At 59.6% G+C, this 16,540-nt stretch overlaps 1 protein-coding gene across 6 annotated transcripts in view; it reads right to left on the bottom strand.

Annotated features, from left to right (window-relative positions):
• SLC4A3 (solute carrier family 4 member 3) overlaps window positions 1-15,572 on the bottom strand; it is a 35,663-nt gene extending 20,091 nt beyond the window's left edge. Inside the window, exons 1-7 of one of the 6 annotated variants that reach the window (XM_090046245.1) lie at window positions 12,899-15,572; window positions 11,688-11,844; window positions 8,239-8,570; window positions 7,929-8,071; window positions 7,133-7,344; window positions 1,894-2,045; window positions 529-709 (exon numbers count right to left, since the gene is read on the bottom strand). In XM_090046245.1, the coding sequence (XP_089902371.1) occupies window positions 529-709; window positions 1,894-2,045; window positions 7,133-7,344; window positions 7,929-8,071; window positions 8,239-8,570; window positions 11,688-11,844; window positions 12,899-12,952 (1,231 nt within the window). In that variant the 5' untranslated portion in view covers window positions 12,953-15,572. Of the gene's footprint in view, window positions 1-528; window positions 710-1,893; window positions 2,046-5,821; window positions 6,515-7,132; window positions 7,345-7,928; window positions 8,072-8,238; window positions 8,571-11,687; window positions 11,845-12,898 lie in introns of those variants that run through there. The other 5 variants (XM_090046243.1, XM_090046244.1, XM_090046242.1 and 2 more) reach the window with 5 other exon arrangements.
• Window positions 15,573-16,540: the final 968 nt, after the last annotated feature.

Here is a 16,540-nt window from a genome sequence, read left to right as displayed (position 1 = left end):
AAGGGATGCCTTGTTCAGGCTGAGTGCAGCTGAGGAAGCCATCCTGCGTGGGCTGTCACTGACCCCTGGACTCAGTCATATCGCACACATCTGTCCAGCACTACAGCAGGGTCGTTATGCGAGTACAGGAGCTGGCATCCCTGGCAGGCTGCTATCTGACATGCAGTGGATATCTCACTGTGGTATTTCAGAGCATTCGCTTGCAGTAACTGGATGACTGCCCTTGGCCCTTGGATTGTAGCCAAGTGACGGATGTGGCCAATCAGATTCCCATGCCAGGCAGGCACGGCGCCATGGCTTGAGGGCAGTTGTCACGTGCCTGATAGGGCACAGGCCTAGCACAAGGGAGAGGCCACCAATACCCCCCATCACATCTCTGTCAGGCAACAGCAGGACCCTCTCCCTCAGCCTCTGCCGAACGTGCCCATAACAGGAAGGTCAGGAGCACAGACGGTATCTGCCTACAAGGGCCTGTCCAACCACAGAGCCTGGGGGCTGCTTCCCTCGGCCATGCAGGCCGGGACTCACCATGAGCAATGGTCTTCCTGAGCTCCAGCAGGCTGCGGAAGGACAGCGAGGCCACGTGGGGCTTCCCCCAACGTGCCGTGTCCTCCTCCACATCCTCCTCAAACTTGATCCAGCGCGCTGTCTCCCTCCAGTACATCTCCTGGTTCTTGTCCACCACCAGCTCGTTCAGCTCCACAAACACCTGCGGGATAGCAGAGCATGGGCACAAAGACCTGACCAGCTAGGCAGCTCTGGTCCCTGCCCCATTGCACAAATTCACCGCAGAGCATGGGGCCAAGTGCAAGGCCCTGGGCTTATTTTTAAGGTGCCAACCAGCCAAGGAGCAGGATCATGTCTTTGCCTACCTAGGGTTGGGTGAATGGGCTCAGCAAGAATGGATTTCAGGCAGACGTGGCAGGAGGTCTGACCAGCACCTGCCTACCCGCTTTGAGCCAGGCAGCCAAGATCAGACTGTGCCCTGAGGGGCACAAGTGATGCCATCCAGCACCTCTGGTTGTCTGAGCCACAAGGACTTCACCATCTCCACTGAGCAGTGCCCAAGTTGGAAACCCCCCTTCTGCCCCAGGTCCACGATGGCATTGGCAGCTCCCAAGATCGCATTGGGATCCTTGTGATGCTTGAGGCTTTTCTCCCAGCTGGAGCCATGATTTGGGAAGAATCTCAAAGAAATACTGAGATAAAAAAGTTTTTTCCCAGATGTGGAGAAGAGCTTGAAAATGTGACCCTCACAAACTGGCAGCTCTAAAGAAGCCAGCAAGCCCCACAGGCATCCTTTTACAAAGCTCATGTGTTTCCCCACCCCAATTTCTGGAACCCAGCACATGACCACAGACACTAGGAGAGTAGGGAGAAGGGGAGGGGAAGTCATGTACCCAGGAGCAGGTCCAGGGCTGGGGGGACTGGTGCATTTGCACCCACCATTGATTCTTGCTCCACCCAAAATGTAATCCCAGTTTCCTGGCAGTGGCAGCAGCATTTCTAGTTAAGCAGGGACAAGAGTCACTTGACAGCCTGGCTCCTTATTATAATCCACCTGATCCCCTCACTCCACAGGTGCTGACAACCCTCTCTTCTGTTTAATTGTCTTAATGTTCCCCTTTCTTCTGCTGTTCACTGGCTGCTAGCTGCTTCTGGGAAGGAAGCTCCTATTTCACAGTTCTCCACATTTTTAACCCATGCCAGTGAAATTCTGTTTGTTTTTGCTTTGCGCTTATACTGAATATTACAACCCCAGACCCTTCATGTTAGCAAACCTTCTAGCTTCTCTTTAACTGGAGAAGGACATGTTATGTTATGTGTGACGATGCACCTCACCATCTGCATCCCCACCCCTTTGCAAAATACTAGATCTTCTTATGCACGTACCTCATGGGGCTGCCGGTCCAGCTTCTTCTTCTTCTTCTTTTTCTTGACTGATGGAGCTGTCACCATCTTTTTGCTTGTCCTAGTGATCTGGCTCCGAGACGGTTTCTTCACCAGATGCCGCCTGACACCAGGGTTGTCTTCAAAGCGGTGGCCTGGGTGTGCAGGGAGGAAGAAACGACAAAATACTGGGTGAGCAGAAACGTCCTGGCAGGTGGGGGATGCCCAAACACCCCGCCTGCTTCTCGCTGCTGCTGGTAGGCAGTGCGGCCAGAGCACTTGCACTCCAGAGACAAACTCTCAGAACCCGTCAACTGGCACTTCCAGGGGCTCCTTGCATCTTGGGATGCCACCTCCTGTGACAACCCCAGGTAGCCCGAGGGCCTGTTAGTTTGTACAAGACTCATTCAGCAGTTGGTGAAAGTAAATGAACCCACAACACTCCAACACCTCCCCAAACAGCATCCGTGCTGCAGAGCATCCGATGTGGGATGGCCCCGTTGGGAAGAGCTGCTGATCTCCTCACCCACGACAGGGCCCCTGTACTCTCCGCGGCTTGCTCCGCAGCACCATGGTGGGAAGGTAGTCGGCCTGGGGGAGGTGGGTCTTGACACCCCAGGAAGGGGAGTGCTTTGTGCTACATGCCCCCATTAACCTGCTCCTGGGGAGCAAGGGACAAACAGCCCCAGAAATGGGCTCTGACTGGCTGAGCCTGTGGCCTAGATGCAGTTATGGGTCTAATGAAGCCCTGCAGATGGGATTTGGATGTTCCCAGCCATGCCCTCAATGCCCTCCACGCAGGGAGAGCGCTTGGGCTCTGGCTAACCCCCGTGTAGTGCAGGTGGCAGGGATGGCTCCTTGGGTGGCACATGCCAGTGTTGTCAGCTGCAGAAATCTGGGTGACGGTGCAGGTGACTGCAGTGCAATAGTGAGGAAACCCCTGGGGCAGAGTGACAGCTGCCATTCACTCCAGCTGCCCCGACTGGTGAGAGATCAAACATCCGCTCTCCTGAAACTCCAAACAAGGGCCACTGGCCAACAAGCAGTGGCCTGAGCTCCCACATGGACATGCCCCCCATGCTGGCAAGGCTCTGCACAACCCTAGTGACCACAGCATCGACTGCTCTTGCTGTACCAGAAATGCAGTGTCCAGATGCCAGTGTGCTGCTGAGAGCTCCCTCGACCCTGCCCAGGCCTGGGGGTGGTGGAGCTTCCCTGCCACAGCTAATCACTGGGTGCCATCAGGCTGAGAATGCTGCTTCCCATCTCACTGGTGTCCCTGGAGGTGGCCGAGACCCCCTGCCCCCCAAAAGCTCATTAGGGAACAAAGTGCATCTTCCCTGGGGACTCTCGAGTCAGCCCTGCCCAGGGTGGAGCAAAGGGCCAACGTCTCCTTGCCCATCTCAGTGGCTGAGGGAGCTTCATCCCTTAGCAGGGGAAATGGGGGCAGTTGAGGGGGGCACCAGACTTCACTGCACAGCGAGGTAGCCACAGCTGGACACCCGTCTTCTCCACCTCAGCAACATGCCCAGCCCGAGGAAGGGGCTCCAGCTCCGGCCTTGCTCTCAGGAAAATGGGTCACTACATTAAATAGAAACCAGATCCATACGGCGCCGGCAGGGATTTTCCCTCATGGACTGCACTGGCAATGTGAGTCCTGCTAACAGCTGGCAGCCTCCGCTTGCTGCAAAGCCAATAACCACCCATCGACACCCATGTGCTGCTGCTGGGCTGTGGGCACTGCCTGGGCGCACAGTGCCTTTCACGCAGGTTTGCCCCTGTGAGCACATCCCAGCACAGGCACAGCCATGTTACAAACCTGCAAGCGTGTGCAAGATGTACACCTATGATGCCTCTGCTTCCCTGTTTTCCCCACTTCTGACCCTGTCTCAGCCCCTGGCTTCAGTGTCGCACAACATAACATCCTCCCTGTGGGGCAGGGAAGGCCTCTCAATCTACACTTGGCAGATGCAAATGGAGCCCCAGCCAGACAGTGTGACTCCCCTGCAGTCACGTGGCAAGTCTTCCTGTGGGGAGCCCCATTCCCACATCGGCACCTTACAAGTGCCCCAAGGGGCAGCTCTCGGCAGTCTGCCTTACAGTCACTTAGCCTCCAACAGGGCCCTGGAGAGCCTGGCTGAGCACCTGCCTGCAAGGTCAAGGAAGCCCCAGCAACTTCTGAGCCCTTCTGGTGCAAACCGCACTGCTCGTGCTGAGTCAAGACCTGGGTAAAGATGCTGCTTTGGGACCTCTGTGGGAGCAGGCAAAGGAACTGCAGCCACCTGCCACGGGCACCACAGCCACCTTCCCTTTCATGTCATCACCACCAGAGCACAGGCAGGAAGTGGCATGCAGCTACTATGGTGACAACTAAAAATAGGGCCCCAGTATCAATGCTGGAGGACATGACACCAGCTTATCAGGCCATCAGCAGAGCCGTCTGGCTGCCAAGTGCCCGACAGAGAGATGGAGCCTCAGTGCCTAGAGGGAGGGCCAGGCAGGAGCCTCCTGGCTTCAGCCATGGACCTAGACTGAGCACATCACATGGTAGGATGCACACACAGGAGCATCAGAGCTGCCACGCACAGTCTTAGACCACAGGTCCATCGCCCCATCTCCTGTACCTTATGGCGCCCAGAGTGGATGCTGAAAGACAGGGCAAACTGGGTCTGACCAGGGTTTCTCCTGTTCCTCTCTCACTTGCAGCCTCCAACACTTAAGGTCCAGGAGGCTCTGATTCAGAAGCCGTGCCCTCACTGCCCTGCTCAGTAACTCCTGATGGAGCTGTCCTCTGGTCAGACACCTTTCCACACAACCACTGGCTGCTCACACTGCCAAGGCTCCCCGTCTTTCAGGGTGCTGGATGGCACCAGGATCGGCGTAAACACACATGCACTTGATCTGTCCCCGTGTGCAGCAGTACTGCAGTGGTCTGCAGAAACCCCTGCCAAGCCCAGGACCCTGCAGAGCTGGGTGCTGCCCAACACTGATGGGGCCCGAGCCTCTGGAGAGAGCAGCCCTTCGCCAAGGACCCACAGGGAATCCACGGCTGACCGGACTGCAATGTCTGCTCTGCCCCAATGTCACCCAGGGGGTCCTCTCCAGACCGTCCTGCCTCTCTCCTTCGAGTGCAAGCAGCATGGGCTCAAGGCCAGACCAGGCCAGGCCATCCACTGGTGCACATATGCGTGATGCCCCAGGAAACAGGACCACAATCCTGACAGGCTGTTGGGCAACACCCACCACCTGCTACCTGCCCTTCCTTGCCTTCTCTCCTCATCCTGTTCTCTCTGTGCCACCAGAGCCTGCCTGCCAGCCCACAGCAGGGTTTGTGCCCACATCCACCCATGTCCTCAGACTGGAGGCTTCCATACACCACTTTATCCCTTCCCCATCTCTAGCCCACACCAAGAACCTGATACTCTCAAGGCTGCAGCCTGATCCGAGGCCCCAGCTCATATTCCAGCCCCCGGAAGACGTTGCTGCTGGCAGCCGGGGGTCCTGGTCCCAGGCCCCGTGCATCCTGCTAACTCCAAGCTGCACCAGCTTTGTGCCAGAGACAGAGGTGAAGTATCACGGCTTCAGTCAGGGCCACTTGGGGACTGGCACCCACAGCCAGAGGATGGAGATGGCTCAGAACATGCTGAGAACAGACAGCATGCTGCAGCTGCACCCAGCATGACTCAGGTAAGACACCGGCTAAGAAACACCTCACCGCAGTATGGCTGGGGCTGGACAGATACCAGAGACAGACAGAGATGCACAGACAGCAGGCAGCTCCTGCAGAGTGCAGATGTATGTGCCCAAGAGCACACTCCCCTCAGGGGTACCTTGTCTGAGATGCAAGGAGGGTGCCAGGCAGCAAACAGGGGGCAGGGCTTGGGGTTTGCACCTCCCGGCCACCACGCAGGGTCCCTGGTCGGGTACTTACAGATGGGATCCCCATCAGAGTAGCCCAGGTGGTTCCTGATGGCTTCCCATAAATCATAATCCTCAAAGTTGAAGGCAAACTCCTCGAAGTCCTCGTAGCCCATGGAGTTGTGGGCATGAACGCCTGGTCCTGCCTCTGGGCTGCTGTCCCCACCTGCCTCCTTCACTGCCTCCTCTCCCTCCTGGATGGCTGTCATGGTGCCCTGGGAAGCTCAGGCGTCAGTGCAATGAGCTGCCCGCCAGGTTTGCAAGAGGCAAGGGGCACAGCCAGTCTGAGCACTAGGGACGCACTGCCCGGGATGCAACCGGTCAGGACTTCATCAGAGCCATGGAGCCGGCTGTGCCAGTGCCTGCTCCCTCCAGCTGCCAGAGATGCCACCGCAGCAGCCCCTAGAGGCAGACAAGGTTCTGGGGCTGGAGAGCTTTGCTGCAGGAAGGCCACGGCCCCCCCAGTGCATGGGGCCACAGGGCCCCCGGTCTGTCGTAGGTGCCCAATGGAGGCCCAGAGCTGCTGTACAGGCAGCTGTCTCCTTCTCTCCCTGGCTCCCCCGCAGCGTCTCCTCCCTCCCCAGCCTGAAAAGCAGCCTATTGAATTCTCCATGTCCTCAGGCCCCGAGCAGGCATTTCCATGACGTCTCTGCTCCCTGCTCCCACAGCACACAGGGCAGCCCTGGAGGCACTTGGGCAGGGGTCTCTGCTTCTTCACAAGGGGATGGCTTGTCACACCCAGCTGCAGCAATGCCAGCGCTTGTGTGGCATCCGAGGGTGCTGACAACCAGGAAAGTGTGTCAAGAGGAGAGCTGTCACCCAGGGATGTGCAGGGAGACCTGAAATCAACAGGGTGATGGGGCAGCTGAGGAAATGCCTCGAGCCAAGGGGGTGGGACAGCCAGGAAGGTTCAGAGCTTCAGAGTGGCTTGGGAGCAGAGGAGAGGGAGCCTAGGACTGGGAAAGCAGGGGCTGCAGGACTGGATGGAGCAGTGCAGAACCTGGAGCTGAGACAGCAGGGGCCATGGGTTGGGGTTGAGGGGGCTGGGTATGAGACAGAAGGGCAATGAGTGTGGTGAGCTCGCAGCTGGGACAGCAGGGGCTGCGGGTCTGGAAAGAGGGGCACTGCACTGGGCAGGACGCCTGGGTCTGGGGACAGCAAGGGTGGTGGGTGGGGTTTGCAGGGCACCATGAGAGGTGTGGAGAGAGAAGGGGCAGCCTCAGGTCTGGCTCTGCTGGGGGAAGGTGTGGCCCACAGGTCTGACTCGCAGGGGCAGGGGCTCAGGCGTAGGCAGGGTAGCACTGCATCATGCCGCAGGGCTCACTTTTCATGCCGTCCAGGTCGGCGGACGCCAGCATCTGGGCCTCAGCCTCATCGGTGGGCACACGCTGATAGGCCGCACTGTCCAGTGTGGTCATGCTGCCGATGCACATCCGCTCCTTCAGGTCATAGCTCACGCGCTGCCCGCTCACCACCTGGCTCCAGGGCTTCCGCTTGTCCCAGCCCTGTGACAGGCGCTCCCTGGGCCCCGGGAGGCTGCAGAGACAAGCAGGTGCCTGGCAGCGGCTAGCAGCGTGGGGTGGAAGGGGGAGGCACTCCCAACCCAGCTCCCTTGCAGGCCCTCCAAACTCCACCAAGGGTGGAGGTCTTTGGGCCCAGGGCTGGCAGAACCATGCATGGCCCTGGGCACACCAAGGTCTTTCTCCAGGAATACCCAACTTACAGCCAGGAATGGCCCCTGCCCCTGCCAGAAGACCTGCTCCCTTCCCAGTGGTGAAAGAGGCCTCACAGCCACCAGGCTGACAGTGGGCCCAGGCCTGGTGTGCAAGCCCTAGTGCTGCGGCCCTGCCCACAGGTCAGGAGCCAGGCACAAGAGAACAGGAGGGGAAAACAGACAGCCCCACCCCTCACCATAGTGCCCAGCAATGGCCCAAGATCCCCACCCTGGAGACCAGCTGGTGCCTGGGCAGGGTGTATGGCCTGCAGCACTGCCTCTGATCATGTACCCCAGCCCCATCAGCCTGTGAGACGACAGCGAAGGGGATGCAGAAGGCAGGGAGCCCACCATGTTGGCGTGTGCACCAGGCAGCAATGGAGCCTGCCCAGGCCATGCCGCTCACCTGTGGAGCAAGGCTGGGCTCCGGTCCTGAAGCAGGTGGGTGAGGCGCAGCCCAGGGGACAGGACACCGCACTCCTCATCCATGTGGAACCACGTCATGGCCGTGGCACTGCAGGCATCATCCTCGTCACTCCCGATGGTAAACTGTGGAGAGGAGACCCTGGAAGCTCGGACCAGCCTTGACTTGAGGGCAGTTACCAGGCTCAAGCTCACTGCTTCCCACCCGCCCTGCTGTGGGGAACATACCCCTGCCCCTAGACCAGCTGGGGCAACAGACCACGGGAGCCTGCCAGCGCCCCCTACAGCCTTGCCTTTGGCTTGCCAGAGGACCCCAGCCTGGGAGATGCCTCCTTCCCTGGGGCCTCTGTCTCCAACTCCGGGGAGGCCACCTTCTCCAGGGCCTCCTCAGCCTCCGATTCGCCGTCCTCCTCCTCATCTTCCTCCTCCTCCCCTGCCTCCGTGCCCTCCTCATCCACCTCCTGGATGGTGGGGGTGACCTCCGAGGGGGGCACCGAGGTCTTCTTCTTCTTTCGTTTCCTCCTCTTCCTCCGGCTGGCACGGGGGTGCCGCTTCGGGAACTTGAGGGCAGGCGGCAGGTGGGTGGAAAGTGGGTGGTGGATGTGGTGAGCAGTCTGACGATGGACTGAAAGGGAGCAAGAGCGCAGCAGTCATAAGAACACAAGAACTACCATTTTCTGGGTCACAGGCCCACATTGCCCCAATTCCTGCAGCATACCTACAGGCTGGGGAACTCCCTTCTTGACAGCACAGAGGCAGAAAAGGATCTTGGAGTCACTATTGATTCCAAAATGAACATGGGCCGCTAATGTGGGGATGGGGTCAGGAAGGCCAACTGCACCTTGTCGCGCATCTACAGATGCATCTCAAGCAGGTCCAAGGAGGTGATCCTCCCCCTCTGTGTGACACTGGTCAGGCCGCAGCTGGAGTACTGCATCCAGTTCTGGGTGCCGCACTTCAGGAGGGATGTGGACAGCATGGAGAGGGTCCAGAGGCGGCCACTCGCATGATCGGGGGGCAGCAGGGCAGGCCCTACGAGGAGAGGCTACGGGACCTGAACCTGTTCAGCCTCCAAAAGAGAAGGCTGAGAGATCTGGTGGCTGCCTATAAACTGACCAGGGGGGACCAGCAGGCACTGGGGGAGTCCCTGTTCCCATGAGCACTACTGGGAGTAACGAGGAATAACAGCCGTAAGTTGACTGAGAGTAGATTCAGGCTAGATATTAGGAGGCGCTACTTCACGGTCAGGGTGGCCAGGGTCTGGAACCAACTTCCAAGGGAAGTGGTGCTCGCCCCTACCCTGGGGGTCTTCAAAAGGAAGCTAGATAGACATCTAGCCAGGGTTGTTTGACTCCAGTACTCTTTCCTGCCCATGGCAGGGGGTTGGACTTGAAGATCCCACCTCAGGTCCCTTTCGACCCTACCTACTATGAAACTATGCCCTGGCTCCATGGGGGGCTGCAGCCAGGCCTGGATCTGTTAAGCGACTGGCAGAGGTGCTCCTCTACTGGGTACCTGCTCTGGGATATGGCCTGGCCAGGATGCTGCCCGTGGGTCCTTTTGCTCCCACTCTGGTTTATCAGGGGGGTTTGCTGTTTGTTTCCCTTGTTCGAGGCACCTGGAACGCTGCATCTGCCCAGCCCCGGCTCTGCCAAGGAAGCTGCAAGTAGGGGGCAGGTGGGTTGTGATTTCTCATGCTTCAGCCAAGGAGCAGAGCTCTGGTTCTTTCCTCCAACCTGCTCCTCAGTCCTCTGAGTCAAACAGGCACCAACCAAACCAAAGAGGTCCAAGCAGAGGTCCAAGTGCAGCTGATGGATCCCCCCTGCCCCTCCGACCCCACTCTGCTGCTGCAGCTCTCTCCCTTGCTCTTTGCCACAAGCCCCCAAGGTGGCCAGACCTGAGGTACTCCAGAAACAAGAGGGAAAACAAGACTCTGCAGGTCTAAAACTGCACAAGCCCCCAGGGCGTGTTTTCCAACCCCTGGTGCTAACAGGGCTGCAAGGCTGGGTTTTTCCCTTGTTGGTTCACAGAGAAATCATAGAAAATGCAGAGAAGTGGAGCTGGAAGGGACCCGCATAGATCATCTTGTCAAACCTCTGCAAGAGGCAGGATCATCCCTGTCCAAACCACAGTCTACCCTCTTATCAAAGCTACTGTCAACCCTGACACAACACAAGACAACAGCCAACGTCCCCTGAAAAAAATGGTGTGGGCTAGACAGAGCAGGTGCAGCCTCCGAGCCACTGGCCAGAATCAGGAGTCTGCAGTCCTCAGCCCAGACCCAGGCTGGTAGCAGGTGGGCGTCAAGCCTCGTGGGCACCCTGTGCCTGGCCTTTGTGCTCCACTGATGGTGGACACAGCACCCCCACAGGGACACCCATCTCAGAGCCACTGGGACCCAACTCTCCTCTTAGCTCAGCCCCTCCACCTGCTCCATCCCCCTGTGAGCAGTTCCTCCCCGCCCCTCAGGCCACCCTCTCCTGCCCCCTCCGCCTCAAAGGCTCTGCTCAGCAGCAGCTCAGAGTCACAGACTCAGGCACTGAGGGCTGGAAGGGACTTCAGGAGGTCACGTCGAGTCCAACCCCCTGGTCAGAGCAGGACCAGCCCCAACTACATCATACCAGCTAAGGCTTTGTCTAGCCAGGTCTTAAACACCTTCAAGGATGGAGATTCCACAACTTCTCCAGGTAACCCATTCCAGTGCTTTACTATCCTCCTGATGAGAAAGTTTTCCCTAATATCCAACCTCAACTTCCCTTGCAACTTGAGCCCGTTGCTCCTTGTTCTGTGATCTGCCCCCACTGAGAACAGCCAGCTCCATCCTCTTTGCAACCCCCTGCAGGGAGTTGAAGGCTGCTATCAAATCCCACCTCGGTCTTCTCTTCTCCAGACTAAATCAGCCCAGTTCCCTCAGTCTCTCCTCACAAGTCATGTCCCCCAGCCCCACAACCATTGTCATTATCCTCCACCCGATATTCAATGCCTCTCTTAAATCTGTTTTCAGCCTGAAGAGGTATCGACACAAGGAAAGAGCCCACAGTAGCTACAGTGCAGCAGCTGTCCCAGGCTTGCTCTCTGTGGGAACCTCCATCCCACGCTGCAAACTCCTCTGTACCAACTGGCCAGGACATCAGCAGGGGATTAAATGACAGCATGAAGATTCACTGCATGTGAAAAAGTCTCCACGGCGGGAGACGGTGAGGAGCAGCCACCAAACTTTGCTCACTCCCACCTGGTTCTGGAGGAGCCCCCTGTGCACACGTGACCCACCCCAATTCTGGTTGCTGTTCTGGCCCTCAGAGGCAGGAGTGACATTGGAGCTGTCTGCATGCAGGCTCAGGAAGATGGCTAGGCTTGGGGCCATCACTGGAAATGTGCTTGTCGCCACAAGGACAAAAAACACTTTGAAACCAACAGCTTAAATCCTGCTGAAGGGGCTGGGCTGGTTCTCGCCACGCAGATGGAGAAGGAAGAGGGGCTGCCAAGGCCACAGGCATACAGTGATGTGGATGGGAGCGGGGCTCCATTTTGTGAACAGGAAGAGGCAGGGTCAGGCAAGGGGCTACCAGCACCAGGACTGGGCTCATGCAGCCACTTTGTGAGCAGTTGGAGCAAAGGGACAAAGAGGAGAATGGGGCTGCAGAGTGCGCTCAGGAAGAGACGGTGCCCAGGGTGGGGGTGGGACAGTTTGGGCTAAGGGGCAGTACCGGGCATGGGGAAGGAGGCGTTCAACCCTACATACATTCAAAATCTCTTTCACTGTAGCTGCGTTGCTGCTTCTCCAGGTCTCTTGCTGCTGACTTGCTTATCAGGTCCCCGAACCTCTTGATGGACAAGGTCTTATCCAAGTCCTCGTCGTCTTCAGCGCTCGCAAAGCCTCTCTTGGCCTCATTGCCTCCCTGTGCAGAAGCCACCAAGGAACAATTAACCTCCGCAGCTCTCTGCCACCCGCAGGCCCCAGCGCCCTGCGGACACCTTGCGCTGCACTCTGGGGCTACGTGGGACCCTTGCCCACGCTGGTGCAGCTCCATCCTGGACACAGGACCCAGCACCCAGGCCCAAGGCATCCCCCACCACCTCACTGCTCTGACAGGCAGCAAACCCATCCAATGGCAGGAGGCTCCCTTCCCTCACCCCAAGCTGCTGCCCTTCCTGTAGAGCCAAAGTGAATTTTCCTCCCCAAGTTCCCTTTGCAAGTGTGAGATAGGGACCCTGCCCCCTCTGCCCCATCTCTGCTGGTACCCCTTGCCTTTCCTGGGCTCCCCTCCATGACCAGGCCTTGTCCCTAGCCTCAGGGGCTAGGACCTGCTGTCCCTCTGCCCTTTGCCTCAGCCGCAGGTGCCTCCACTCTGCTGCCCTGCTCAGAGATGCTGCTCCGGCCCCGTCCACCACCCCTCCGACAGCAGCTGGGAAAATTTTCCATCAGCAAAGCCCGAAATGCCAGCGCTGAGCTGCTGTGGACTCCTGTTTCCATGGCAACGGGAGGAGGCCCAACTGTGACAGATCTGAGCCAGAGCAGGGCGCACGAGTCTGCGGCCCTGGCCCCTGGCTGGGAGAGAGCAGCCTGGAGTCACTTGCAGACAAGCTCCAGCAGGGAGGCAGCTCCCAGAGCCAGAGGGACGTGCATCTGGTGCCCCTCGCAGCCGCCCTGCCCCGCATCCACCCCCACGGGGGTTCAGAGGGGAAGAGCAGTGACGGTGCAGTTGGGACACGCAGGCTCTCATAGGCAAGAGCATCTGCAGAGAGACCACTCCCCAATCCTACGTGTCTCGGTGACTGGTTGCCACTCAGGGAGGTCACAGACATGTGCCACAGAACTTGAGGGCTAGTTGCCGAAAGGCAGCCCCGGGGGCACCCAGCTCCAGCGACAGAGCCCCAGTCAGACACCATCTGATGGTGGTGCTTGCACCTGGGAGGCCCAGGACCTGGGAGGCTGCCTGGTTCCCTCCTCACCTGCTGCAGGTTGATGAAGACTACTTCAGCAGGGGGGGACTCTCCAGCTGCCATTGTGGTTCAGGGCTTTGGGGCCAGAGCAGTGGTCAACCCTTCTCTTTCTCTGCCCGGTGCCCAGCGAGTCTGAGGAGTGGCATCACCTGCGGAGAGGACAGGACATGGTGTCAGCTAGTGGACATGGACCTGCCAGGGGGTGCTGACATGCCCACTCCATCCCGTCCCTGCCGCGTGCAGGGATCTGCGCCTCCCCCCCTCCCCTGCTGAATCTCCCCATACCCCAGTGCCCAGTATGGCTCTGCACTGGGAAAACAGGCAGCTCCACGAGGGACTGCTAGTGGGGGAGAAGGCCTGGCCCCGACTTCTCCCTGCCCCCTCGCAGGCAATTTGGTGCAGGGGCTGCAGAAACTTGGGCCATGAGGGCAGGATGGCACAACAGTGCAATGCTGTGCCACAGACACCAAGTCTGGAAGCTCCAGAGGGGGCTGCAAGGGACACTGGTGGGACCCAAAGACATCAGGGTAACGGGCCGTGAACAGGCAAACGGGTTGGTGCTGCCCAATGAATGTGACACATGCGCCAGGGGACACCTTGCACAGCAAACAGGGGCCTGAGAATCCCCATGGATGGTCCCTCTGCGCAACCGCAAAGGAAAGCAGCAAACCAGGTTGCGATGCAGGAGAACAGGGTGAACAACAGATCACAGCACAGTGACCCCATTTTATCAGCCAAGGGTGCAGCCCGAGGGACTCCACTGCAGCACTGCCCCCATCTCCAAATGGGCAGGGTAGTGTTACAGGCAAGGTAGATGGGAAAGGGGAACATTACTGAGAGAGGGGATGATCGGGAGGGACTGGGGCAGGAGTGGGAACCACGAAGGAATGAACATGGAAGACAAGGGAGCCAGGGCTCTGCTGCATCCAAGGAAACGAAGAGCTGAAAATACAAACAAATAAAACAAGAAAATCTTTTTTTCCTGAGACGTCACTGAGGCAAAAAAGCCCAGGGAAAGGTTCTAGCTGCTTTCAGATGCTGATCAGCTCACGCCAGTCCGGTCTGTCGTCCTCCCCCGCCCCGGCCCAGCTCCATATACTGCTGCTCCTCGCACTCAGATTGCTCCTGCAGGTGTAGCGGCTGGTGGCAGGAAAGGCCCACGCAGGCGAACTGAGCCCCCTCGCGGTGCCCGCGCCAGTATGGATGGAACAGGAGACGCGTCTGCAACACGATACAGCTGCAGAGCAGCGTGTGCACTTCTGAGCCTTGCAGACAGGAGATGACTGTTCCCATCTGTGCGGCTCCAGTGCAGCCGTGCGTGGGGCACCGTGTGTGAGTCCAGGCACCACCGTGCCAGGAAGGAATTAGGAATGGGCGCACTGTCTGGTGTACTGACCCAGGGGGAAGGGAGCAAGCTGGGGGCTGTACCAGTTGCACCGGACACAGGTAATTTAAACTGGGGAAGAAGGAAAGGCTCTTGCGAGGGAACTGACAATGCCCGGCAACCGGGGAACACAGGGCTGCACATGTTCTGGGTGAAACCCTGGCTCCCCCAATGCCAAAGGAGCTTTTTCCATGCAATTCAAAGGAGCCAGAAAGAATAAAACAAGCCCCGCATGCACCTGCTTGGGCTCTGTTAGCCAGCATCCCTCAGCCACCAGACCCAGACAGCTCAGGAGAAACACGCCTGTAGCCCTCCCAAAATCCAAGAACCAAACACCAGGTGCAATGGCCTCGAGGAGACACAAAGTATTTCAGAGCAGAGCAGAGCAGCAGGAACTTTCCCCTGGGAATTGCCATCAGTCCTAGTCACCTCATCCTGGTCTAACAGGGTTCAGAGACAGGCAGCGAAAATGATGAGCAACCTGGACATCAGCTGCTGAAGGAGGAATCAACTGAAGAGACCCCAGCTGCTCACTTGAAGGGGGAACACAGCCATGTGTGACCCCTGGGAGCTTTACACAAGGACAATTAGTCACTCGGTTGAAGAGCGAAGGACAATTTAATGTTGGCAGAGCAAGCGCTTCATCACACATGGCAAACTTAGCTGGAGGAGCTCATCTCTGCAGCACATACAGACCGAGAGCGAAGACAAACGAAGGGTCTGGGATACGCGCCCCTCCTAGGAACGTCCCCTGGCCCACTGGAAGCCCCTGAAGAAATGGCAAGGCTGCAAACTTCCCGGCCTCTGGCCAACGGGGCTGCAAAGGGTTTCCCTGCCGGGGGCATCATTTCTGTGCTCAGGACTGCACACCTTTCTCTGTAGCAGGTGGCTCCAAGCACAACCGGGGACGCGCCACTGGCTAGACATGCCATCCTCGTGTCTCCTATTGTGCCCCATGCTGAGATGTGGACAAGACCCCAAAGGGCTGGCCTGTGAGGGGATGAGGAGCGAAGTGTACCTCGCATGGGCAGCAATGACACCGGGCACGTGCCAGTGGTCTACAGGCTCCGCACAGGAATGGCATGGACCAGCCCACGTCCTTCGAGGCCAAGACGGGGAGACAGGGGGATGGGGCTGAAACTGTCAGTGGGGGAATCGGAGGCTGAACGAGAGCAGGGTTGGTGGCAATGGGACCCGCGACCTGTCTCCTCCAGGCAGAAGACACAAGACTGAGTCAAAACACGTGAAATGAGGAGACCTTGCTCCCTTGCACGGCAGCCCGCAGCTCTCCTGACGTCAAGAGCTGACAGCATGGGGGCAGCATGACCGCCGGCCGGCCGGACTCCGAGGGTCCCGTCTTCCCGGCACGCAGGGTGTGCGGCCCCCAGCCTTCGCACACGCACACTTGGCTCCGTGCCCGGCCTAGGCACAGAGGAGCCACAGGAGCCCGCCTCCCCTCCCCGTGCCGCTCGCCCGCAGGCGACGCTTCCTCCCGGGGCTCAGACCTGCTCGGGCAGGCGCCTCCGGCCGCCCGGGCCCCAGGGCGCGCGGGCAGACCGGCGGATCGGCGTCGGGCGGCACGGCACGGGCCCCGCGCGGCAGACGACCGAGGGGGCCACGCCGGCTCCGCGCTCCGGCGGCAGGGCCGGGGATACTCGGGCTGCAGGCGGGAGGCACAGCCGGAGAAGCGGCGCGGGGGCAGGGCCGAGGGAAGAGCCGCGGGACCCGGCGCGAGGAGGGAGGGGGCCGGAGCCCGGGCGGGGAGCCGGCGGCGCCGGGCCCGGACCTACCTGGCGCCGCCGCGGAGGAGCCGCCCGCGGGTCCGCGCCGCCCGGGGCAGCCAGCCCGGCCCGGCCCGCCCCCGGGAACCCGCCACCCGCCACCGCGCGATGAGTCACCCCCGGCCCCGGCCCCGGCCCCGGCCCTGCCCGGCCCGCCCCGCGCGTGCCCGCCATCGCCCCCCGCGGGCGGGAGCGCGCACGGCCCGGCGGGGCGGGGCCCCGGGACGAGCATCCGCCCAGGGGCGGGGCCGGGCCGGGGGAGAACTCCATGGTAACACGGGAGTGGGCGGGGCTGCCCTCCCGGTACCCCGGCTTCTATGGCAACGCGGGAGTGGACGGTGCCGCTCTGCCGCTGTTCGGGGACTCTATGGCAACGCGGAAGTAAAAAGGTGGCGCTCTGCTGGTGCTTGGAAACTCTATGGCAACGCGGAAGTAAAAAGGCGCCGCTCTGCCGGCAGTTGGGAGTTCTATGGTGCCACGGAAGTA

The sequence above is a fragment of the Crocodylus siamensis genome, chromosome 4 (assembly GCF_052110815.1).
Source record: "Crocodylus siamensis isolate JL-2025a chromosome 4, ASM5211081v1, whole genome shotgun sequence".
Lineage (NCBI taxonomy): Eukaryota > Metazoa > Chordata > Crocodylia > Crocodylidae > Crocodylus > Crocodylus siamensis.
This window is presented reverse-complemented; position numbering and strand designations above follow the sequence as displayed.